This window comes from Danio rerio, chromosome 4 (assembly GCF_049306965.1).
Source record: "Danio rerio strain Tuebingen ecotype United States chromosome 4, GRCz12tu, whole genome shotgun sequence".
Lineage (NCBI taxonomy): Eukaryota > Metazoa > Chordata > Actinopteri > Cypriniformes > Danionidae > Danio > Danio rerio.
The window spans coordinates 19,029,268-19,054,989 of NC_133179.1; the positions used below are offsets into that span (position 1 = coordinate 19,029,268).

The 25,722-nt window shown below is 34.0% G+C and overlaps 3 protein-coding genes across 7 annotated transcripts in view; 2 read left to right on the forward strand and 1 right to left on the reverse strand.

The window, feature by feature from the left end:
- The window catches only part of ncaph2 (non-SMC condensin II complex, subunit H2), a 36,013-nt gene extending 21,513 nt beyond the window's left edge, over positions 1 to 14,500 (forward strand). For 3 of the 4 annotated variants that reach the window (XM_073946303.1, XM_073946304.1, XM_068219667.2), the window contains 18 exons: positions 5,206 to 5,335; positions 5,426 to 5,527; positions 5,898 to 5,959; positions 6,074 to 6,149; positions 6,223 to 6,288; positions 6,838 to 6,917; positions 8,039 to 8,202; positions 8,398 to 8,522; positions 8,615 to 8,689; positions 9,096 to 9,165; positions 9,269 to 9,370; positions 9,448 to 9,492; positions 9,578 to 9,648; positions 10,814 to 10,910; positions 11,038 to 11,177; positions 11,265 to 11,366; positions 11,452 to 11,601; positions 13,937 to 14,500. In XM_073946303.1, the coding sequence (XP_073802404.1) occupies positions 5,228 to 5,335; positions 5,426 to 5,527; positions 5,898 to 5,959; positions 6,074 to 6,149; positions 6,223 to 6,288; positions 6,838 to 6,917; positions 8,039 to 8,202; positions 8,398 to 8,522; positions 8,615 to 8,689; positions 9,096 to 9,165; positions 9,269 to 9,370; positions 9,448 to 9,492; positions 9,578 to 9,648; positions 10,814 to 10,910; positions 11,038 to 11,177; positions 11,265 to 11,366; positions 11,452 to 11,601; positions 13,937 to 14,080 (1,779 nt within the window). In that variant the 5' untranslated portion in view covers positions 5,206 to 5,227 and the 3' untranslated portion in view covers positions 14,081 to 14,500. Of the gene's footprint in view, positions 1 to 4,252; positions 4,346 to 5,205; positions 5,336 to 5,425; positions 5,528 to 5,897; positions 5,960 to 6,073; positions 6,150 to 6,222; positions 6,289 to 6,837; positions 6,918 to 8,038; positions 8,203 to 8,397; positions 8,523 to 8,614; positions 8,690 to 9,095; positions 9,166 to 9,268; positions 9,371 to 9,447; positions 9,493 to 9,577; positions 9,649 to 10,813; positions 10,911 to 11,037; positions 11,178 to 11,264; positions 11,367 to 11,451; positions 11,602 to 13,936 lie in introns of those variants that run through there. The other variant, NM_001044991.1, reaches the window with a different exon arrangement.
- A 1,463-nt stretch (positions 14,501 to 15,963) lies between these two features.
- sco2 (synthesis of cytochrome C oxidase 2) lies at positions 15,964 to 17,715 on the reverse strand. Of its 2 annotated transcripts, XM_005164771.6 has the most exons (2): positions 17,651 to 17,715; positions 15,964 to 16,856 (listed from the first exon to the last, which is right to left on the reverse strand). In XM_005164771.6, exon 2 carries the CDS (start codon positions 16,851 to 16,853, stop codon positions 16,014 to 16,016), a length of 840 nt encoding a protein of 279 aa, XP_005164828.1. In that variant the 5' UTR covers positions 16,854 to 16,856; positions 17,651 to 17,715; the 3' UTR covers positions 15,964 to 16,013. The 2 variants fall into 2 exon arrangements, with proteins under 2 accessions (XP_005164828.1, NP_001038697.1); NM_001045232.1 differs by lacking the exon at positions 17,651 to 17,715 and having other exon boundaries at positions 16,014 to 16,856.
- Positions 17,716 to 18,358: 643 nt separating this feature from the next.
- cfap54 (cilia and flagella associated 54) overlaps positions 18,359 to 25,722 on the forward strand; it is a 43,647-nt gene continuing 36,283 nt past the window's right edge. Inside the window, exons 1-13 of the mRNA NM_001423554.1 lie at positions 18,359 to 18,545; positions 19,005 to 19,110; positions 19,230 to 19,373; positions 20,003 to 20,171; positions 20,255 to 20,313; positions 22,207 to 22,350; positions 22,448 to 22,561; positions 22,675 to 22,776; positions 22,868 to 23,060; positions 24,470 to 24,565; positions 24,660 to 24,772; positions 24,849 to 24,966; positions 25,155 to 25,240. Coding sequence (NP_001410483.1) covers positions 18,397 to 18,545; positions 19,005 to 19,110; positions 19,230 to 19,373; positions 20,003 to 20,171; positions 20,255 to 20,313; positions 22,207 to 22,350; positions 22,448 to 22,561; positions 22,675 to 22,776; positions 22,868 to 23,060; positions 24,470 to 24,565; positions 24,660 to 24,772; positions 24,849 to 24,966; positions 25,155 to 25,240 — 1,593 coding nt within the window. The 5' untranslated portion in view covers positions 18,359 to 18,396. The remainder of the gene's footprint in view (positions 18,546 to 19,004; positions 19,111 to 19,229; positions 19,374 to 20,002; positions 20,172 to 20,254; positions 20,314 to 22,206; positions 22,351 to 22,447; positions 22,562 to 22,674; positions 22,777 to 22,867; positions 23,061 to 24,469; positions 24,566 to 24,659; positions 24,773 to 24,848; positions 24,967 to 25,154; positions 25,241 to 25,722) is intronic.

Here is a 25,722-nt window from a genome sequence, read left to right on the forward strand (position 1 = left end):
AACATTCTCTTTTTTTCAATAGTATTGCAAACATTTATAAGCAATAAGCAAGAAGTTAATGAGTTTAGTCATACATTTTAAAATAAGTTCCTATTCTATTTTGACAGCTAAAGAGGCACAGCAGAACTATTGTGCCTTTCTTAAAAACATACAGCACAAAGAATAATCTTAAATGTTAGAAATTCCAATGAGCTCAGCTCATTTTTATATAAGACATTCCTTAGATAGATAGATAGATAGATAGATAGATAGATAGATAGATAGATAGATAGATAGATAGATAGATAGATAGATAGATAGATAGATAGATAGATAGATAGATAGATAGATAGATAGATAGATAGATAGATAGATAGATAGATAGATAGATAGATAGATAGATAGATAGATAGATAGATGTTCATACAGATACACACAGAGCTACAGTAGACCCTGTACGTACAGTAGATACGTAATACACAGTTTTAAATTCATTACGTAATGAGAGTCTATAAATAATCCTGGCAAATGCTTCCCACATGTGTAACAAGCATGAAAATCCCTGTATAAAGACAAGTGTGGATTAGCACAGCGCTCAGCTGACTGCAGGACTGATGCCTTAGATGACCTTACTCGGGCTACTGAAGACTGTTTGTTTGCTTGTCAGTTATAGGCACAGGCTCATGTTGTTATGCTTATAAACTAATTAATTGCTCTTTTAAGATGAATCTTGTCTTCAATAGATGCAATCAGTAATTGGGAAGAAGGTATTGGAAAGCCAGTCTCTGAAGACACACGTGTCCTTAACCAGATTCATTCATCTTGTGTGTGTTTGTGCACAGGACTCGCTTAATTTAATTTACGTGCAGAGCATTTGTATGTCAAAGGTCAAATTAGCCCAAATCTAACCTGGAACTGACCCCATGTGTAAAAGAGGACTGTGTTAACTTCTCATCTCTATTTAAGGTCATCTGTATTTAAGATTCTTAAGAGTTATTCCAAGACAGATCCTCGATGGCATTATTTCAATTTGCCTCAGAAAAGCCATGGCCAGCATTAATGGAGAGCTCCACCTTTTATATATTTAGCATGCAGAAAAATCCTATTGAAGAGGAAGAAGGGACAGATCTAAGTACATTCAGTGGATCAGAGGTGGCGTGTCTTGCCTCCAACTTGAAATATGTGTTGGTTGTTTAATTTTCTATAAATATTACAACAATAACAATAGTAATAATAATAGTGCATGAGAGTGTGAATGTGAGTGTAATAAAGATAATAAAAAAGCATATATCCCTGATTAACTGTCACTAGATTCAATAGTACCTGGATACAGCCTTTATCATGCAGGCAGAGATTGCATCACTCAGTGAGATTTAGATGCAGCTCAGATTGCACTGCACCAGGTCTGCATCCAGACCACTCTCACTAGATTCAGGCTGTGTAAATCAGGGACTAAGCCACAGGAAAGTAAGTTGTTATTGTTATTTATTAATTAATTAATTAATTCATTCATTCATTCATTCATTTTCCTTCAGCATAGTCCCTTTAATCATCAGGGGTCGCTACAGCGGAATGAACCACCAACTTATCCAGCACATGTTTTACACAGCGGATGCCCTTCTAGTTGCAATTTAGGCTAATTTAGATAATCCAATTCACCTATAGCGTATGTCTTTGGACTGTGGGGCAAACTGGAGCAACCCACGCAAACAGGGGGAGAACATGCAAACTCCACATAAATGACAACTGATCCAGCCGGGACAAGAACCAGCGAACTTCTTGCTGTGAGGCGACAGTGCTAACCACTGAGCCACCGTGACGCCTTATTACTATTAATATTATTATTGTTGTTGTTGTTGTTATTATTATTTTATATCTATTAATTTATGTATTTATAGTGTAGGATGCAAATAAATGTACAAGTGTGTATGTGTGTATCCTTTTTTTCAATTGACAGTGGTCAACATGTCAACAAAACATTTGCCTTTTTTAAGTAGTTTGCTTATCACTTCTTATTTCTTGTGTTTTTTTTTTATCAGTCACTTCATTATTTAAGCCTGTACCCAGCCTGGTTAAAAGGGTGGTTCTTTTTTCTTTCTTTTTGCAGTTATTTGCCTTATGTTCTGTTTAATTATAAGGTCAAAATACAGCATTTTTTGTCACATTTTAAGCACCATTTTTAGTTGGATTAGCTTGTCAGGTAGTCATCATAACCACTCTTTTTAAGGTACCAAAAACATTTGCTAAATATTTAGAATAAAAAATATGAAAAAAATGCTTATTTGTAAAAACAAATGTATTGCATCGTGTACAGAATTATTAGAAAAAAGGAGTTAAAGTTACAGGTTTAAAGAAACAAAAATCAAAACTGTGGCCTATTGTCATTTATTAGGCAAACAACAAACTGGCCAGCACATTCAACTTTCCTCAGTCAGTATTTGGCCTTCTGAATAATAAAAAAATTAAAGTCTCTTTTCTCTTTTGTAAAAAAAAGTACAGTTTGTACATTCATGGGTAACAAATATGGCCTAATTAGTATAAAAATGAACTTTAACATGGGTCACATTTGGTCCTTCATGCCTTTTTATTGGTATTTTGTTTTTCTTTCAAGAATAAGGTCCAAGATTCAAGCTGGGCTACTTAGTAAAAATTTACTTTAGTCATAGTGTATGTTTTCTTGCATAGCTGCATTTTGGATTATAATAATTGTTTGGACTCATTGGAAGCCTTATTTTTACAATTTATGATGGCATAGCAGTCAAAATAAGACAAATGAGCTCATGTATTGGGGCCAATTCTTTCAAACTACCTCAAAGACAAACAAATTAAAAACCATTTTAAGGTCAAAATTATTAGCCTCTTTAAGCTAGGTTTTTCCCGATAGACTACAGAACAAACCATCGTTATACAATAACTTGCCTTATTACCCTAACCTGCCTAGTTAACCTAATTAACCTAGTTAAGCCTTTAAATGTCACTTTAAGCTGTATAGAAGTGCCTTGAGAAAAATCTAGTCAAATATTATTTACTGTCATCATGACAAAGATAAAAGAAATCAGTCATTAGAAATGAGTTATTAAAACTGTTATGTTCAGAAATGTGTTGGAATTTTTTTTATATCCATTAAATAGAAATGGGGGGAAAAAATAAACAGGGGCGTTATTAATTCTGACTTAACCTGTATGTATGTATGTATGTATGTATGTGTATTATTTAATTATAGACTGTATATGTATGTAGATGCAGTTTTTCAACTTAAAATTAAAGGATTTTATTAAAAATTAATTAATATTATACCACTATTACTATTGATATTATAATTATTTAATTATATTATTGAAATTGAATAAAAATAAATAATATAAATGAAGTCATAAATAAGGCGATGCAGTGGTGCATTAGGTAGAGCTGTCGCCTCACAGCAAGAAGGTCGCTGGTTCGAGCCTCAACTGGGTCAGTTGACATTTCTGTGTGGAGTTTGCATGTTCTCCTGGCGTTTGCGTGGATTCCCTCCGGGTGCTTCAGTTTCCCCATCAAGTCCTAAAACTTGCGGTACAGGTGAATTGGGTAGGCTAAATTGTTCGTAGTGCCTGAGTGCGAATGGGTGTATATGTTTCCCAGAGATGGGTTGCGGCTGGAAGGGCATCCCCTGTGTAAAAACTTGCTGGATAAGTTGGCGGTTCATTCCGCTGTGGCGACCCCAGATTAATAAAGGGACTAAGCTAAAAAAAAATGAATGAAAAAGTAATAAATAAATAACTCAAACCTATATAAAAATGTAATAGTTAATCAACAGGAAATGGTTGATGTGGTCTAAAGTACTGATTTGGTTTGAAAAAAAAGCTTCTATTCTTTTATAAAGAGGTTCTATGCAATCAAATTGATTTACTATAATTGTTCATTTTCTCTGGAGTTAATCTTATAACAAACAAAACGAATTATATCTGGCTGTGTTATAGCTACCTCTTCTGGTCACTGCAGATACTTACACTAGCCAATAAGACTTTTTTATACATATTTAAGCTACACTTTCATTAAATTGTCTGCTCATAGTTGTACAAAAAATGTCTTTGATGTAAGATAAACGTAATATATAATACGTTTTTTATCATTAGTTAAAAATGGCCTGTAAGTTATAGTGGACACAGACGATACACCTCCAAATCAATAGGGGGCGGCAGTTTTGCAGAAGTCTTGTCTGACGTCACGCACGCGGCAAAAACAAAAATGACGTACCCGCGGTATTTCCCTTAAATTTAGATTTTGATACTTTGCCTAATTTTATAGTATAAACTCTATATTTTTCGAAGTACGCACACAGAAGATCATTTCTAGCCAAGAGCCATTGCTTGTCCGCTTGTTAAAGGTGAGCATATTGATATTATTATCGCCTTGCTGGATCTTCAGTTATGTTACATTTCACTCTTACTAATGTGTAAAATACTGGAATTCAGTATAGCTTATAGTTTAACACAGATTCTGAATTGTTATCTTGAAATGCGTATTTTTATGTTCACATAATACAGATCGCTTTATTATGCGTGCGCATGTGTTTATAAGACAGTTAGCATTTAACGTTAGTGTTTAACGTTACACTTACTGTGATTCAGTAAATCGACATGGGTTCTTTCGATGTAAACAGATTTAAAATATGTCATTATTTGCTCTCTCTTCACGTGTTCCAAACTCGTTGAGTTTCTTTCTTCTGTTAAACACAAAAGAAGACGTTTTAAAGAAAGCTGGAAACCTGTAAATATTAACAACTATTAAACGTCAATTGACTTTTACAGTATTTGTGTTTCCTACTCTGGAAGTCAATGGTTACAGGGTTTCAGCGTTCAAAATCTTCATTTGTGTTCAGCAAAAGAAAGAAAATCATCAAGGTTTGTATACATGAATACTTGTTCATTTTTTTGGCAAACCATGCTTTTAATCATACTTTACTACTTATAAAGCAAATACATACAGTTGTAATTAAAATTTGATTATTGTAAATCCACAATGCTTTTTTCTAATCATAATTAAACCATGGTACTTGCAGCAAAATTATGGTTATACAAATGATAAGCCAAATTCCAAAAGTACCATGGTTATTACATTTTTACTATAATAAAACTTGTATTATTACAGCAGTCTAAAATCACACATTTTGTTAGATGTTAGTCACTTATGATTAAGTTTTATATACTTTAATTGAAAATGTCTGGTAAAAAATGTGTATTTCAGCGTATTTTGAAAGTACTTGGTCATGGACTCTGTGGAGACAAGATATGCCCATTTACTGCAACCCTTGCGGGACCTCACCAAGAACTGGGACATAGACTTGGCCAGCCAGCTTGGAGAATATCTCGAGGAGGTGAGAAAACATACAGTCTGATTGAGAATTACCTTAATGTTTTGAATGTGCAGATTTTCATATTATTGCTGTTGTTTTTGTTGTTGACAGCTGGACCAGATGACTATTTCATTTGATGGTGGAAAGACCATGATGAACTTTGCAGAGGCTGCACTTTTGATTCAAGGATCAACATGCATCTATGGCAGAAAGGTACAATGTTTGATCAATCAAAAGAGAAATGTACTAGAATTTCACATTTTCCAATTGTGATCATGTTATTAACAGGGAACCATTTCATTTTGCACATTTTAATCCTCAATATGTTTCAGAATCACATTTCTAAACAAATGCAACATGTTAACACGTGTAATTCATTTATTTTTATTTAATTTATTTATTTTTCTGTAGGTTCAATAAAATAAATAATAAAATAACACAAAATACAGTATTGCAATTTTAAGTGTTTTTGTTTATGTATGCAGTCAATGTGTTTCATAATCAAATGTGATTTTAAAATTGTTTGTAAAACTTAAATAAATCTGTCCCAAGATTAATGGTGAAATTTGCTGTGAACATTTAGGTGGAGCTCCTTCACACTCTGGTGTTCCAAACATTGGACTACATCTCTAATAAAAACAAAAAGTAGGTGATTGAAAAAAAAAAGATAATAATAATAATAATAATAATAATAATAATAATTGACCTCCAGTTTCTGTTTATTCTTTATGTGTAATGTTGCTTGTTTTTTCCTAACAGACGTGATAAACAAGGTTCTTCATCAGATGGAAACCAAGAACAAGCTCCTTCGGGAAGCGAAGGCGATGGTTGTGAGGTGTGTAAATGATCAACATTTGATAACTTTAAATATGTGGTTATATTGTGAGTAATTGTGTGTTTTTGTGCAGTTTGATGAGATTGAGCAGGATGAGAATGTCAACACTCACAATATTACAATGAAAGATCCAACAGAGGTAAGCATGGTTATATTGCTTTCTAGAACCTGTGTTTGTGTCCAGAAGCTTTGTCTGAATCTGTTCATGCTTGTAGTTTGGTTTATTTGGTTGATTTGTTTTGGGGGAAAAAGATAAAGAAAATGTAATATGTGAATTTTTTTTTTGTAGTCTTGGTTGGTTTAGGATGTATGCTGTCCTTTAGGATTCAGACTGAAAATGTTTTTATAATTTCTATTTTGTAAAAGAATTAAACAATATAATGTTGTTGCAAACCTCAAAGTTCAGATGGCAATATTCACATTTATTCAAATAAACTGCACTAACAAACAATCAAAACCGAGTTTGTTATAATCAAACCAAGTCTGCCTAGTATGAGTGAATTTTGACTGGACATAGTATTCTTTTTACTAGTGATTATATGCTCTTGATATAAAGCAATACCAGCAATTGTTTAGTATTCTCTGCACAGCAAATGGTTGTTTTGCGAAAACCTTTTATAAGAATTCAGGAAAGTTTTGATATATTTGTTTTTGTGGTACTAATTCTTTTTCACTCATTTGTTTTTAGCCAGTGAGAATTATCCGTCTTCCTCCTGAATCTCTCATTCCTGCTGAATCACACGAGAAGCAAAAATACCCCCTTCTAAGGTAAAGTCACTGTCATGTAGAGACAAATGAAAATGATGCATACATTTACACTGTAAAACAGCAAATAGGAGAATGTAAAGAATCTTCCATTGGGTTCACACCTGTAGATTAGTTGTCAGGGTTCTTTAGTCCAGACCAAAAAGGAGAATAATGAATGTGTGACGCTGGACAGAAAAAACAGTGATAAGTGTCAATTTGAGATCACATGAAAGCAGAATAAATAAGCTTCTGATGTATAGTCTGTTAGGATAGGACAGTATTTGGTTGGAGATACAACTATTTCATTGTCTGGAATATCAGTGTTTAAAAAAATCTTAATATTGAGAAAATCACCTTTTCAATACATTTAAAGTTCTTAGCAATGCACATGGCTAATTACAAATTAAGTTTTGATATATTTACAGTGAGAAATTGACCAAAAATATAATTGCAACACCATCTTTACCTAATATTCGAATGATCCTTGGCATACAATAAAAATCCACCTTTTTAACTCATGCTATGCATTTTTGGCTATTGGCACAATGAAACAAATGCAACATAAGACGTCACGTTTACCAGGGTCATGTTTACTCCTGTTTTGCTTGCATTCACACTCCCAATTAATTTACTAAACATCAAGAATATAGAAAATAGTTTATTATAATGTATCATTTTTCAACTGAACGTGCTCATTACATGTACGTACCTCTACATGTAATGGTATTTTTTATAAATTGAGAACACTTGAAAAGCTTAAATAGTGTAAAGGAGTTACACAAACAAGATCTGCTGTCAGGAGACTTATTTTCAACACTGGTATTGGGCAAAATAGCTCCTACGATGAGTGAAATATCAGATGTTTTTGTTTTATTTAAATGCCTTTGTGGTGCATTCGCTTTAATCAATTTGCACTAAGCTAATTTGGTTGGAGACCAAGAGCCATCTTCCAAACAGTCTACTTGTTTTATACACACCAAGATTTATATGCCAGCATTCAAACTTATTTAAATTGATCACACTAACAGAGCAATCAGAGTTCATTTTAATTGAACTAACCTAAAAGTGTGAACACTCTTAAATGTGCATACTTAAAAAGCTAAAATATTTCACCAAAATGTTTGTTTACTGTTATTTTGTAGTCTTAAAGGGGAGCTTCTTGGCAGCTGTAAGGATTTCCGCATTAATACTTTCACCATGGATGAAGCAGGATTGATGCGTCTGGGCTCCAACACTCACTTCCTTAAAGGTGTTGCAGAAGTCCAACGCGACTTCTCTGTTCATTTACCTGAACCCCTTCAGATCGGTGAGGATACAGACATCTTGATAATACATTATATTTGAACCTGTAGCAATATTCCACAGCATCACTGATCTTACCATATTTTTAGTCAAACAAATGCAGCTTTGCAAAGAATAAGTCTTTTTTTTATAACAACAGTGCACCGAAACCATTTTCAAAACATATTTCTTTTTTGTCAAACTGCCATGCGGTGATCAGAAGGTGAAGCAGCTGCGGCTAATGGTGGATATGATGAAGAAGTTGATGGTGGGGCAGAGGTTCTTCCTCCACTAGAGGATCATGGGATGGAGGTGGAGTCTGATGAGTGGGTGGAAAGGCACGAGGTACCCAACAGTTTGCATTGGTTTAATCTTTGACATTCAGTGAAAGATCTGTTGAATGTAATTCTAAAGTTTCCTCTTTTTAATTGTTCCAGGCCCCCAGTGAAGGGAGGATGTTGAGACCCAGACCTGCAGTACAGCCAGTCTCAGAGGAACCCAAGCAGCTTAAGGTATAGATTGGTGCATTGAGATGAAATAGCAACTGTGGCAACGTTTCTTCACACTTAAAAAGAGGGTTCACCAAAAATAAAAATGAGAAATGAAGATATACTTAAAATTCCTGGAAAATACAGCTATTGACTTCCATAGTGTTTGTTTTACTATGGATTTCAATGGCAGTTTTTTCCAACATTCTGGAAAAAATGGTAATTTAAAATCACTTGAATCTGAGTAAATGGTGACTTTTTTTTGTTTTGGTGAACTATCCTTCCAAATTTTCAATTTCCTTTGTAGTGTTTGTTAAATATCCCATAAGTTTTTGATGCATATTGTTTAGTCATTCTGTATTGCTTATTGCATTATCACATCCAGATCCTGATTAATATAAATAATTGACAATGACTACATATATTCCAGGAAACAGTAGATCCATGGAAGTTGCATGACCCATACGCTACATTTGGGGAGGACAAGCCTCTCAAAGCAGGTGTGTGTTTATCTGAATAATTCTCAATATGTTGAAAGGTAATTGATCCGTTATGGTGACTTGACATTATTATTACTTTTTTTTTTTTTGCTCGACTCTCTAGGAAAGTGCTATAAAGTGCCAGCAGGCCTTGATGAGTCTGGGAAGAGGAAAAGAAAGGGGCCTTCAAAACTGCAGGACTTTGGGACCTGGTTCAATAAAGCCTGTAAGCTGACTTTAATCAGGCTGTTATTTAAAAAGGGAGACATTTGTAAATCTTAAAACTTTTATTTTCTTTTGCAGTTGAGACTGCAGATCGCAAGCTCAAGAATGGACCTACTTTTCCTGGTAAGAATTTTAAAAACATTATGCCATAAAAAAATATTTTCTGCAAGATAAAATGGTAATTGATGATGTTTTCACTTATTTGCAGACCTTAATTACATATTTGTGAGCAAAATGGATCAGCGTTTGAAAGTACAAAGGCAGATGCTCAGGAAAAGGGTAAGTACAAGTTTGTGACTGTAAAGTGGATTTTCTTGAGACCAGAATTACATTTTTTTTTCATGAAAGATATATTTTATTAATCTAAGATATGATAAAATAAACGGAAATGATGCGTTATTGTTGTTGATCTCTTTTTAAAATATCCACTACAAATAAAATGCTGTTCTTTTGATTTATCTAAGATACCTGAAAAAATTATCAGTCATTGTTTTCATAATTTCATCAAATGTTTCACTGCATCAGCATATTAGGATGATTTACATAAATAAGTGGCTTTTATAAATATATTACTACAAAAAGTTATTTTTGTATAATGTTACAAATTAAATAAAAAATCCTTAAACAAAAAGAGGTTTAACAAAAACGTAACAAATAACAGGGATTAAAAATATAACCCCTGGTGCCCCGCTCTCTCTCTCCCCAAAATATGAACCAAAAACGCAACCACAGAGAATTAACAAGAAAATATGATTTATTTACAGAAATAAGGAGCAAAAATAACATCAGGAGGGGTTTAGCCAAAATAAATTACAATAAACCCAGCTAACTAAATTAGATCAAACTTCCCTAAAAATTAGATAATAAAATGAAACACAGAAAACTTACCTCCCTACTAACAAACACAGGAGGAAAGGAAAATGAGAAAAAAAACAAACCTCCCTACCATGCTCCTAGCCAGACAGGGAGACAGAAAACCGGCTTTCTCAAGTTAGAATTAACACATCGGCATCTCACAAAACGCCACAAAAGAGACATAAGCAACAAACACTCATTTGATCACTTGAGCCTTATCTCTACCAAGCATAAGTGGGGAATCAAGAGAGAGCAGGGAGCCATCAAATCCATGCTCTCTGCAGGTTTATATACAGCCGCCGCCAATCCAAGCGCCAATCATGATCCGACCCAGCGTAATCCACTGCACCTGCAAATACTGCAAATGAAAGTGAGAGAGAGAAAGAGAAAGAGGGAAAGAAACACCACACACACAAGCCTACACTACACTACTCGTAACAATAATGTTATAATATAATGTAATAATCTGTTTTATATATTTGTCTGCATGAAATAAATAAAAATATAATCTTGCCAACTCATCCAACCCCAGATTTGAACAGTTTTCTGTCTGTGACATCATGTGACTCAAGTGATTTTTTTATTTTAGGGTGTTTTTGTCTCTGATGAAGAGTTAAAGAAAACTTACTTGGAGCCAGAGAATGTGGAGGACCAGGTCGAGGTGATCCGGCATCCAGACGCAGATGGTGAGATGGTCATGCAAAAATATTCAAATCCTAGATTTTTCTTTTTCCCCTTCACTGTTATTTATTTCAAACACACCTTAGATCTGTTTTATACAATGCACCAAACGCTTTTACACTTTTTCTTAAGGAGACGACTATTCAGATGAGGAACATGATAACTTAGCTGATGATCTTGAACCTGCGGAGCACCTCGATGACCAGGAGCAGATTTTCCAGGACTTGCACATGAGCCGAATGAGTTATGAAGATCTGGTTAAGAAGAGTGTGGTATGAGAGCTTACCACTCAATTACACTAGAAAAATGTCATGATTTGGACAGTGCAAGTTTATTCACTGTGATTCCTCTCTATGTAGGATCTGTTTCTGGTGAACTCTCAGAAGTATGCTCAAGAGACGGCGCTGTCTCGAAGAGTCAAGGACTGGGAGGACAGCATTAACCCTCATCTTGCTGCTCAGGTAATAATGTGGCACGATGAGGCAACGATAAGCACACTTTAGCTCTATTAAGGGAGTCTGATTTGTTATATTTTTGCCTGCACAGGAGATTAGTCCAGCTTTTGACATCCATGAGTATGGAGACAGAATTGTCCACGCGCTCTCTAATGTTGGGGTGAAAAAATCATTTGCTTTTGTCGTGAGAGGAAAGGAGAACACCGAAGCCTGCAGATACATGCTGGCAGCTCTTCAGCTGGTAAGTACACAGGGAAATGACTGCTGGGGTCCGTTTTTTTATACTTCACTTAAAGGATTTAGGATGATTTGACGGATCCTGGATCTTTTATTCTTGATAACTGATCTCTGGCTAATTTGGTTCTTCAAACAAGTTCAGTGAATCAGATTAAAATGTCTGGATGAACTGATCTGAGCTCGCTGCGTGTGTTGTGAAGGACAGATCTATCAATCCTCCAAATTATGATCAGCAATGCAGTGACTGGCTGATGGCACAGCAGCACAATGACATCATCTAATTAATATTCAATTATCCATGTGAGCAAAGTTCTATCAAATTTGTAGTAAATGGTATGTTTCACATGATATGCAATAGCTTTCTACCTCTGTTGTGGGCTGCAGGCTTTACACTTTCATCTGTCAAGATTATTTAACAATTTATTTAGTTGTACTTTTGGAGCGGGTTTTCTTTTATAATCGGCATGTTTAAGTTTCTTAATAAATGGCTGCTTAAATTAAGTAAATTTTGCATGAAGAAAGCATTTTGATATTGGTAAAGGTGTCTGCAACTTTTGCGAAGCATCAAATTACTGGCATATAAGATCTCAAAATGTGTGCCTGACTGAATAAAATATTATTCCTTTCCTTTAAACATTATAATAAAATTATTAGTACAAATTGTACTAAAGCTTGGTCGGTAGTCGGTACCTTAAAATAATATGCGTTTGTATCTAAAAAGTCCATATTAATAAATGTTCTCTTTGAACCCCTTGGGGAGAATGACCCTGTGTCAGTTTTTGTACTTTTATTTAATAGTGTATATTGCATAACAGTTTTATTTATATTTTTTAAAAACTATTTGACTATTTTCCTCAGTGTATTTAATCTGTAGGTTACTGCTGTAAGAAAATATCAGCATTCAGTACATACTTTCAGTATTACCTTTGCTTGAAATGACCCTATCTAATCCTGTTTATATGAAATGAGTCTGCTTTTGAGCAGGCTTGAGTTTGGATGAACTAAACGATCCTGGATCATGTCAAATTGTAAATAACCAAGTCCAGCTAATTGAGTAATCCACGTACAAAAGAACGGACCCCTGATACTGTTAACTTGAGTCTGATGCTGCATCCGAAATCTCATTCTTGCCTACTATATAGTACGTTAATAACATTATGTGAGCTGATTATTCAATTCAATAAGTTTATTTGTATAGCACTTTTCACAATAATTATTGTTTCAAAGCAGTTTTACAGAAGGTGCGTATAAATTTCGGAAAATTAAGGTTACCATAACTTTAATAGTTACTAATAACTTTTACTAATTAATTATTAACTAATAGCTTTTAACAGTTAGTTATAATATACAAGCATAGTTAACCTGCAGTTATATAGTATATAGGTAATATCTATATGTACATGTTATCTATAGTATGCCCAAATTTATATTATTCGCAAAATGGTATACGAGAAGTACCCGGATGACCTTTTACTCCTGATCAGATTCTGAAGTTTGCATCCAATGGAAGCTTTGCTATTCCGTGATGCTATTCAAGAGAATTCATGAATGAAGTGAAGGGACACAACTGATGCAGGTAGGTCACATGATAATGGCAGATTTAGTATGTTCAAATTCCTTTCCTACTTTAAAGAATGTATTTTTCTAACAGTCGTGTAGTAAATTCAAATTCAAATGTAATTCCTACTTGAGTACTTTCGGACGCAGCCTGTGTGTTTTCTTATGTATCGCCAGTTAGGTTGTTTTGGCCTTTCTGTGGAACATGTGATGAGATTTGTGTAGTCATGTGCACTGGTCAAACATTTGGGGTCAGAGTTTTATCTATCTGTCTGTCTGTCTGGCTGTCTGTCTGTCTGGCTGTCTGTCTGTCTGTTTGACCGGGTCATTTTTTTACTTTTACATTTTTATTGTATTTTTTTTAAATGTTATATACACTCTTCACTTTATCCTTGATGAATTAAAGTAAAATTAATTTCTAAGGGTAATTTTTGAATAGTACTGTATCATAGTTTCTACAAAAAAACATGGCCAACTGTTTTCAACTCTGATAATAGTATGAATAATATATATATATATATATATATATATATATATATATATATATTAGCTGCAGATCACCATGTAAGAATGATTTCTGTAGGGTCATGTGACACTAATAATAATAATGACACTGAAAATTCTGCTTTAAATTAATTACTTACTAAAACTATTTTTATTAAGAAAACTATTTTAAAAACATACAAAAAAATTACTGATCCCAAAACTTTTTAAGCTGAAATATTATCTTTGAAAACAAAACAAATACAGTTTATGATCTGATGCTGTGCTTTTTGTTACAGGCCAACGATTATACAGTGGAGGTTGACAAAGTGGACGGTCTTGACTGCAGCGTGGACACAATGGAGCTCACTTTATTGACTACTCAGAGGGCTCACGAACGTCTCAAAACCTACAACGCAACCGCTGCTACAGATATTCCCTGAGCTTTTACTTGTTGTGCTTATCATGTCTTACCTTTGGAACAGAAGCTATTTATCATATATTTACAGATAAAAAGGCTTTGTGATTCTCTATCCTACAGCTTTTAGGTCATTCAGACTCATGTTCTGATTTCCAGCTTTGCACTTGCTTTTGAATTTGATGTTTTAACTTGCTGGATTGAATGCTGAAATGAAGAAATGACAGGTGTCTTCATACATTTTAATATCCAAACATCAAATTTCATGAGGAAAGTCTGTTAAATTGTTAAAACGGTCTGTTTCTATTCACTTTCTGAGATGTTCAAATTTCAACCTATTTACATTCAGTAAACTGCATGTCTGTACAGTCTCCTAAGCCTTTTTTATCAATTGTAGAAGATTCACACGTTAAATAAAAGAAAAACTGAAAGTGCTGCACAAAAATGTCTTATTGTGTCTGTTTGTGTTTGTGAAAGATCCAAGTGAACAGAAGATGTACTGGTATTGTTGAGATGTCTTTGTATTTTTGTGTTATAATTTGGATAAATAAAAATATGTTTAGTTTTAAATTGTGCCTGGGCGATACGACAAAAAATACAATCTCAATAATTATTTTCCTAATTGAACGATAATATATATATTTGATATAAGTTGTTCATGCTTCCTGGTTTAAAAGAGTACCCCAACAATGAGTGAAGCCACACAAATTAGAGCGCTCATTAAATGGCATAACATATTTTGGCAGCTGAAAATTTCGGTACATCTCTAATATCAACACACTTTTAGATTCGCATTGTTGCACATTTCTGTTGTGTGATTGGCTCTAAGATCAATATAGAGTGAAAATGTCAAGAGCTTATCATTGTTATTGACACAAATTTTATTGCGATTCATATTTCTATATAATATAGTTTATCGGCCGGGCCCCATTTTAAATGACTGCCTTTATATGAAACCTGAATTTATTTCAAAATCCCCAATGTTTTAATGATCGGGTTATCTAAAGAGTTATTTTAAGTACCTGAAGTACTTTGTTTAGTCAAATTTGGTCAAAAAACAATTAAAATATGAAATCAACTGTAAAAATAATCTGTAGATAGAAATACTGAATCAATAATCGATTAAAAACATTATCATAATTATAATATAGTGTTATAATAGTAGAAATCTATTACAACCCCTTTATTTACTATTGTAAGTATTGAATGTAATATTATGTATATTTTGTCTAATATTTTCATTTGTTTTTATTTCAGTAATTCAGTATTAAAGGGGGTTTGTTGCCTCCATAATTACCTGAAATGTGTTATTTTAGTGTCTTTTATATATAATAATATTAAATGTATTAACTTTTATGTAATATAATAAAAAAAAGTTTCATTTTAGTATGTCAATCTGAAAAAAGGCACAAGTCATTTTTATAATTTTATTATTAATAAATATAATTCATTCATTTTCCTTCTACTTAGTCCTTTTATTAATCGGGTCGCCACGAAATGAACCGACAATTTGTCCAGCATATGTTTTACACAGCGGATGCTCTTCCAGCTGCAACCCAGTACTGGGAAACATCCATACACACCCATTCACATACATACACTATGAACAATTTAGTTTATTCAATTCACCCCGCATCTCTAACTGTGGAGGAAACCGGAGCACCTGGAGGAAACCACACAAACATGAGAACATGCAAACTCCACACTGAAATGCCAACTGACCCAGATGGGGCTTAAACCAGTGACCTCGGAAGGTGAAGTACTAACCACTGAGCCACCATGTCACCTAAAAATAGAATTAATAATAATAATTACATGTACATTTCAGCTTTATTTAGATTACAAACTAAAAATTTTCAACAATTTATACCCCATATTAGCATAATGCACACAAAGACTCAGCTCATCATCATTTCAAAATTTACCTTTATTTACACTCACAACTCGTCTCGCTCAGATTAATCAGGAAACAATCTAACAAAGGTCTTCATGTGATTGCGAATACTCTCAGCAATCTGGGTGTCATTTTTCATCCTATTGTAATAGTCGATAAACAGTCCATCCGGGTTGACCAGGTAGATGACTATGCTGTGATCCACAATATAGTCCCCATCCTCATCTTTGGGCCCATTACTGGCGTAAACCCTAAAATCCCGTCCCGCCTGCTTCACTTCCTCCGCGCTCCCGGTCAGTCCAACCAAACGGGGATGAAAATCTTTCACATACCTGGCCATAGCAGAAACATCATCTCTCTCTGGGTCAACAGTGATGAAAAGAGGCTGAACAGAAGGCAAGCTTGGGTCTTTATCCAAAATATGCACCACGCTGGTCAACTTCTCCAGCTCATCAGGACAGATATCAGGACAGTGGGTAAAACCGAAATATAACAGCACCCAGTGTCCTAGAAAGTCTCGTTTGGTTCTGCGCTGTCCCGTATGATCAAGCAAATGGAAATCTCCCTGTCCGAGAGCCACTTTTCGCAACTGCTCCAGTCTTTGCATCTGAATCCTCTTTTCTTTCTCCTGATGCACGTACCACCAAGTGCCAATGATGCCACCTCCAAAAAGCAGCGTCACCACCAAGCGTGTGCGCAGTTTGATGCCTGCGGACGAGCCTGGATTTGGAGTTTTAGGGGAGTTTTGAGAGTAAAAGGCTCTTTGTCGTGCACATAAATGTGGTGGAGCTGAAGATCTGCATGTGGTGTTTGGGATGTGATTTGAAATGTTGTTTCCCCTTATTGTTGACTGCAGGACGCTCCATAACCTCTTATGTCTGTCGAATACCCTCAGTCTTAACATCCTCTGGAAAAAACAACAAAGACAGAGATAGAGAAAGTGAAATGGGGCAAACAGTTCAGTGAATATACCTTGAATAAGTTGATTAAGAAGTGTAAAACTTGCAGGAAAAAAACAGGATTAGCACCTTTTATAGAAATGATATACTGGAAATATGATTAGTTAAGTGCAAATGCAGCAATGGAAGAAATTAAAAGACCACTTGAAAATTCTAAAAATTCAGTAATTAGTGTGTCTTTGCTAGTAAAATGTTATTAAGGTGCTATAAAGGACTAATATTATTTTTCTAATAGAAATTTGCATTAAATTAAATTTTTTAATAATTTAAATAATTAAACATACTGTTGTTTTGAGGCTATTAATTTGCAGAAAATTATAATTAGTCATGATAACAAATGCTGTCGTGCTGAGAGGATTATTACACCAAATGCTGATAGACAGACAGACAGACAGATAGATAGATAGATAGATAGATAGATAGATAGATAGATAGATAGATAGATAGATAGATAGATAGACATGTAATAAAAGTTATTTTATTGCAGTAAATTTCAGACTGTTTTATACTTACTACTCAGAAATAAATAATAGGGATTTTAATCTAACATTGAAACAAATGTTTCATAATGAAGTGTAAAGTAAATAGAATTTTATGGCGTGTCAATGACAATATTAGCAAGCTAGCTTTGCAAGAAAAAAAAGAGTTCAAATCACTATCCCTGATTCTAAAATATACTATCCCTCAAATGCTATGTTATATAAATAAAATCATAGTTACATTGCGCATAAATGTCACTAACCTTGGGATTTCACTCGCCTGTCCTCAATGCAGGATGTAAACTCGATCTTCACATGTTACATGTACAACAGTGAGGCTGCGGAACACTTGCGATTCGTGTTAGCAGATTCCGTTACAGCTTAAATCGGCTTAAATGCACATGGTGTAGAATTATTATTTGTTCTTCATTTAAAAATTCCAAATAAATATTTCATATGTTCTAATTATATGCTACATAATGTGTATTTATGTATTAATTTGTTTATTTTATTCATTATTCATTAAACTAGATTCGTCATTTTTTATCTAATGGCGAATGATAGATATATGATGTCGAATAACCACTAGATGGCAGACTGTAAAAATATAAATATTCAAATTATTTGAAAGGTTTTATTTATTCACTTGTGGGAAAATGTTTTCGAAATTGCATTTCAAGTAAATTGTTAACGTCCAACACCCAAGAAAATCAATCTAAATTAATCCGGACATGACTTGACAAAAGCCCTGGTGAGGTATTTTTACGAATCAACTGTTGTAAATATTCAGGTTAAACTTAAAAGATTACATTATTATCGTACAATTTAATTAAATGTATCTATATATTATTATCTTTTAATTAACTTAATAGATTTAGACAGAAGATTGCAATCATCAGGACACACGCACGCGCCTGCTCGTGCTATGCCCAGACTGACTTGGGAGGGCTCAACATTACCATAACAACAGACTCAAACACATTACCAGCTCGCGCGCGTATGCTGAAACATGGAACCCGCACCAGCGTCCTACTACGGTCCCCTGGATAAACACAACCCTGTCCTCTCAGCTTTTCAAAGCGAATTAAAAGAGTTTAAAGCGCTTATAAAGAAACTTTCCGGCCCGCAGAGCGACGACTATCGATCCTACTCTAGAGGGTAAGAGATAAAGTTAAACAACTAAAAATAAGGGACTACAACTCTAAACAAAGTCTATTTTTGTGGACTACTATTATTATTATTATCATTAACGTTACTAGGTTAGATATCTAACCTAATATTTAATCTAATATTTCTTAATCATTAATCAAGTTTATTTTAAAATTCAGGCCTAATATAAGGCTATAAAATCTACACAAAGTTGTATGTGTAAAGTTGTAAATTGTATTTTTTTAAGATAATAGCTAACGTTATCTGTTTCATTTATTATTATTATTGTTTGTGTACTAGTTCTGATGTTTTATACTCATTGATAAGTTAATTGGCTTCACCTTTTTCCTTTCAGGCTAATATTGAAGTTAGTCTGTAGATTTATATATAGTTTTTATTATCTATTTATGATATGATTTTTCAAGAGCAATTTACTCACATGTGATGTAAATTATTGTTAACTTACAGGTCTCTAAAATTGTTTGAAACATGGAACAAGTATAAATCTCGACTTCCTCAATCTTATTTTGAAGAGCACCTGTTACTAACGGCAGATTTCCTCCTTGACAATAAGGTAATTTAATCTCACTATAACTTTTTTTCAGTTTACTACCAATTCTACTTTTTAAATGTGTTATCCCGTTATCACCTCTTTGCACATAGATAAATGTTTTCTTTATAATTTTCTTCAAGTTTTACAGGCTTGCTCTCTGGCAGGGCTACAGGCTGTATCTGCAGCAGTTTTGCACAGAAAGCCTGGAAAACATACAAGATTTGGATCACCTCCAACGGTTCTTCTTCTCAGATGGCTTTGATTCAGAGAGAGCCATATTTACGGTTAGAGATCCTTGTTGAAATATATTCATTCATTTATTTTCTTTTAGGCTTAGTCCCTTTATTAATCAGTGGTTGCCACAGCGGAATGACCCACCAACTTATCCAGCATATCTTTTATTCAGCGGATGCCCTTCACAGCTGCAACCCAACTCTGGGAAACACCCATACACTCCCGCATTCACACACATACACTACGGCCAATTTATCTTATTAAATTCACCTTTAGTGCATGCCTTTGGACCAGGGGTCACCAGTCTCGGTCCTGGAGGGCCGGTGTCCCTGCAGGGTTTAGCTCCAACTTGCCTCAACACACCTGCCTGGGTGTTTCAAGTATACCTTTTAAGACCTTGATTAACTTGTTCGGGTGTGTTTGATTAGGGTTGGAGCTACAATTTGCAGGACACCAGCCCTCCAGGAACAAGTTTGGTGACCCCTGCTTTGGACTCTGGGGAAAACCGGAGCACCCGGAGGAAACCCATGCCAACTGGGCTCGAACCAGCGACCTTTTTTTCCTGTGAGGCAATCGTGCTACCCACTGCGCCACCGTGAAGCCCTGAAATATATTACACTGTTTTAAATATAATTTTTGTTTGATTTGTGATAATGGCTTTTATCTTTGTGTCTGTTAGTTTCGTGCTCTTCAGGGAGAATGTCAGTGCGTCTTCTATTTGGAGAAAGAAAAAGGCGCACCTCTGGGTGAGAGCGGGGTTCAAAAGCTGCTGAGAATCCTGGGTTTTCTGCGCATTCTGATGCAGGCTGTTCTGCCTGATGAAGCTTTATGCTGGATCCTGTACAATGGTATCTTTAGCAACACTTCTGTGTTCTGTAGTATATCACATTGACATTAAATGATGACTGACTTGTTTTCCGCTTTCCCACAGGCTCATTACACATATACAATATATCCAGATTTCTGATGTCAGCAGGCCACACCTCACAGGTTCTCAATAACAAGCCTTTGTTGATGTATTTTGGGGTCTTTTGTTTTTCTTTTGAAAGAAATTAATACTTTTATTCTCTACTGCACGCATTATGATAGATCTATAAAAAATATTTAACTGTTTTTCTTTTCTTAGTATTTCTTAACTTGAGGTGAAAATTTCTTTAAGGTACTTTATTAATTATGTGGTGCCATCTGGCAACAACGTCCAACAGTGGATATTACCTAACCCTAACCCTTACTTAGAAATTTCAAATTTAGAACTTTCCGAATAATTAATAATTGTATTGTTTGAAATTATTTAATTGGTATTGCAGTATTATAAGCTTTAACACCGAACTTATAAATGACATACTTTCCAACAACCGATATTTCAACAGCTTTCATTTATTTAATTTTTTCCCTGAATATTATTGAAAAAAGCATAAGATTGTATTATCATATATACAGCATACAGTAAATATAAAGATTTTCTCCAGTAAATGTTATAACAAATAAATAACAAGCCTAATATATCCAGATGCATCAGAAAAATGTAGCTCTTATCTAACAATTGTTATATATTGTACTATATACTATACTGAACTGTCACCATCACTGCTCTTATTAAATGTCCATTCTGCATCACTCTCATGATCACCAAAATCCATCTCATCCTCACTTTCTTCTGCAAGAAGAGCCAGTTCTGTCCATTTCTTCTTTCACTCACCATAGAACTTGGTGGTGCTCACTAATACTCTGTTCCCTGTATTTATTTCTAATCAATAGTATTGCCATAATTGTCCATAATTCAAATTCCATTAACATATGACTAATCAATATTATATTGCTAGCATTCATGTTGTTATTGTTACAACAAAGATCACAGATGACCCTGCTAGCTAGCTAAGCTATTGCACATTCCACTATTGCACAGTGTTGCCATTTGGCAACATGCATTTTATTTATTTACAAAAAACTAATATGATAAAAATGTTTTTTGAGTTGTGAATATGTCAGCATAACTTACTGGAGGTGATGTCTCAGATGTTTTGTGGATTTGTTTTCATTGACGTTTACATTTGCATTCAGCAACTACTCACAATAAACGCCAGTCTGTCAGAAATCGCACCGCAGAAAAACACTGCACGTCATGTGACATAACCAAAGCACATCATTGACTAAACTAAGGTCTTCTCTTTCCAACAAAAAATTGGAATGTTGGTCTTAAAGAAACAGTGACAGGGAAATGAACATTTGCAACTATATTAGAACACCATGCGGTGGAGGGTTAAAGGATGTGCTAAATGCATTGAAAGTGACAATACAATTATTTATATATGTTAAATAATTTCAATTTGAATTAATTGCTTCTTAAAAAGCGTGTATTCCTTAACATATCCTGACAAATGATTTCCACAAAACAGATAAACAGCACAACTATTTCCAGGATGTGTTTTGAGCACCAAATCATCATATTAGAATGATTTCTGAAGGATTGTATAACAACGAAGAGTGTGTAATGATGCTAAGAATGCAAGTTTACCAGAAAAAACAGGAAAAACAGGAATATGTTTAGTTTTAAAATTACATTTAAATAGAAAACAGATTTAAAAATAGTGTATTAGTGTATTATAAATAGCGGCTTTAGTGAGCATAGAAAACCTTTAAAATCTTTCTCAAAAAAAATTTCTTTACAGCTTTCTTTTTTAAAAAATCTCACTACATTAGGTTACCTTATTTTTACACATCAACTTTTGTAATGCAGCAAAATACTTATTATAAATACTAAAATTAAAAAAAAAAAAAAAAGATATTTCTGTAAATTACATCTCTTATTTATATTTCAGAAAACATACTTTTTGTTTATTTTATTTTAGTTTATTTGATTTTTTATTTCTTTTGTAACTTCAGGTTTTACAGTACTTATTATGGGCTTGCACATGCCTAGAGACCTCTGTTCCTCTTCTGACTGCTAAATTCCTGCCATGGAGAGCCACACTTTACTGTGCTGTGTGTGAATGCTATTTTCATGACCGTGCTTCAGTTCAGGCAGAGGTGAGTTTCTAAAATGTCTAAATATTCTTGCTAAATCATATTAGATTACATGTCTAATATATCATTCTGTGTTTTTTTACTTTCTGTTGTAAAAAAGGTGTTCGCACGCCGAGCTCTAAGCAAGATTAATGAACTGGCCAAGCTGGAGGAGATGACTGGCTCCGAAATGACACTTGAGACCCAGCAAGCTTATAAGGAGGCCACAATAAAAGTGTGATTTGTAACTTCAATTAAACATGCTGTTGTTTTTACGGTTCTTGTGTTATAACTATATATTTTCACGCTTGTCTTGAATCACTTTTATGCTCCATTAATGTTGAGAAGCTTGCAGTGATGGTGTTTAAGCGTTCAGTGTACGAGCCCCGAAGGAAACCCAAAGACCACTTTAGTCCCAAAAAGAAAAAGAATTTAAAACAGCTACAGCTTGTGAGTATTTACCTTAATATGGTGTACTGCAATGCATTTCCCCCCAATGCTACTCTAATATTGTCCTTCCCTCTATATTTGTTTATTATAGTCTCCATGGCCTCGCACACAAACTGAACGCATCCTAATGGAGATATTCGAGGGTAATGCTGCTCGGTTTTTGGCTGTTCTAGAGGCTCTACAAGACAAATCAGTCAGGCCTCTGCAGACTGGCTTGCCTGAGGAATTTGAGGTCCAGGTTGTGGTACTGGAGCTTGTTTCGGCTGGCATTAGCTTGTTGACTGGTAAACATTTTTTTGTGCTTTTTTTTTTGCTACTTAGTGTCACTTTTAGCATTTAAAAGCAAAATTTACAGATTTAAGCAGGTTAAAATGACATTGAATTCACATAAAAGCACAGATGGGTGTGGCAATTTATGCAGGTGACAATGTGCAAATTAAAGATCACATCAACTTATTTCCATAATGGGCAATCTACCGATAGATAAGCAAGTTAAAAATACTATGGCTTGATAATCTGTATGATTAGACTTCTTGTCTTCTGGCATTTTCTGTGCTGCAGCTTTCTTCCTAGCAGCAGCTGTCACAACGTGTAAAATGCAAAATGTGCTAGCTGTAGAAGATTTGTGAATTGTAAGTAGGCCCACACGGAATCTGCGCACAGAAATCCGCAGATTTCTGCATATTTTTAGCCTATCGTTGACTCTATGTATTAACTTGTGTAAATGTGTGCAAATTTATATTTATTCAGTTTTTAAATTCATTTCACTAATATTATTGTGATATAACAATAGTAATATAAAAATGTTCATATGATTTATTTACAATACAGTTTGTAAAGTAATATTTTCTGCCTTTTAGTAGAGATATTATATGAGAGACTTGCTTTGTTTACCAAATAAGTGGATCTACTTTTGATTTGCATTGTAAACATTAAATACAAGATTAAAAAAAAGTATTATTTTTTATTTCTTTTATTAAATTTTTAGTTATGATACTCCTAAAATTATTCTGCATAAATCCGCAGATTTTTTACAAACTTCTCAGCAGAAATAGCAAAAAAATGTCAGCAGATTCCGTCTGGCTCTAGTTATAAGCTTGTAATTGCTAATTATAAATTCAACTCTAAATTAACAAATGCAGATCTTTTTTTTTTTTCAAAATCGTGAGTGTAAATGTAAAATTCTGTGGAAGTAACAGTCAAGATTCTGAAACAAAAATGAAAAATTAAAATATACAAATGTCAAAAAAGCCTATTAACTTACAATTGTGAAATTCAAAATGTAAATTATGACCATTTTTCTCTTAGAATTTGTAATATTTTTTTATTTTTGAAGCGTATACTGTATCTAACCATTCTAATATTTGTTTAAAACAAAATTAAAAATTGTGAAAAATATGTCAACATTGTGAGAAAGGCTATGTATTTGTAATTTCCAGAAATTGTTGCAATTCTGGGGGTAAAAGGGTAATGTTGTCAGATGTAAACTCAGAATGGGAAGATTTTGATTTTTTACATTTTATTATTATCTCACTGTGACATTTGTTTTAGTATATATTTAAAAATTGTGAGATAAACATTGAAGAAATATATCTCTAAATACATTCTGACAGTAGTTTCTTAATGCAATATAAGGGTTTGTGCTTGTGCAAGTTGATAATAAAACTGACCCGAAATTTCTCTTATCTTGTAGGATTTGGTGATTCTGAGCACACTATTGAGGAGAGCATGCCTGCCTCTGTAAAAGCAGTCACTTCTGTTTCCTCTCTTTTTGAAGAGGCTGTCACTGGTGAGTATTGCATTTAATTTCCCTTTTATTCCTCGCCACTCTAATTTTTTATTGTGATATAAATTGCTCAGGGTCTCTCTTTTGTGTCTCTCAGGAACGAATAAGATTTCAGTAGATGCTGCAGTGAAGTTTGTGAAGCAGCTCTTCAGATATGAACAATGGAGCACATTCCGCTCCCTTTCCACTGCTCTTTTGTCTGTTTTACCTGTGAGTACATCTGTTACACTGCTTAAAAATTCAGCCTGAATCCTGTCTTAGTTCTCTTTTCTTGGCCTCTTCACAGAACATGGAGGGCCGCCCGATTCAGAAGTTTGAATTGGAACTCAGGCTTTTGGAAGCTGTGGAGCGTTTGATGGCCTCTCAGAGAGTTAAATTCATCATGAAAGATACTGATTTTGATGGTCAGCCTGGTACTAATCATTTGTCACATAGATTTGATAGATTAATTGAGGCAAATATTTAGAATAGTGTAAAAAAATATATAATTGTTTTTATGTACTGAATGTATGATTATTTTGAGTTTAAATCTTCTTTATATATGTATATATACTCAGAATAAATCTTCTCTTATGATTTTATTCCATTACAGACAAGAATATTGGGCCCGCCGTCATGACAGAAGAATTTTTTAGTCTAATTCAGAAACTTCATGATTGTGTGTGCAGAACAGACAAGGTCAGGTCTTTCTCTCACAATGTCTAAAGAGGTGTTGTTGGTAAACTGATGGTGTGCATGAACAATTTAAGACAAAATAATTATCCCTTATTGTGAAATGTTTATTATTTTTCAAATATTTCCCAGTGCATGGAAAGTTTTCATAGTATTTCCTTTTGTTTTTTGTTTTATTTGGCTGGAATAAACACACAAAAAATGCTATGTTCAATACTATTTGCCCCCTGGCTACAGAACAAACCACTGTTGTCCAATGACTTGCCTATTTAACCTAACTTGCCTAGGTAAACTAATTAGCCTAGTTAAGCCTTTGAATTGCACTGAAATACAAGTATCTTGCAAATTATCTAGTAAAATATGCACTGCTATTATGGCAATACAAAAGAATGTAGGTATTACAAATTAGTTATGAAACTATTATGTCAGAATACACTAATATTTATAAAATCTTCAGTCTATTTAACAGTCATTTGAAAAAGAATGAA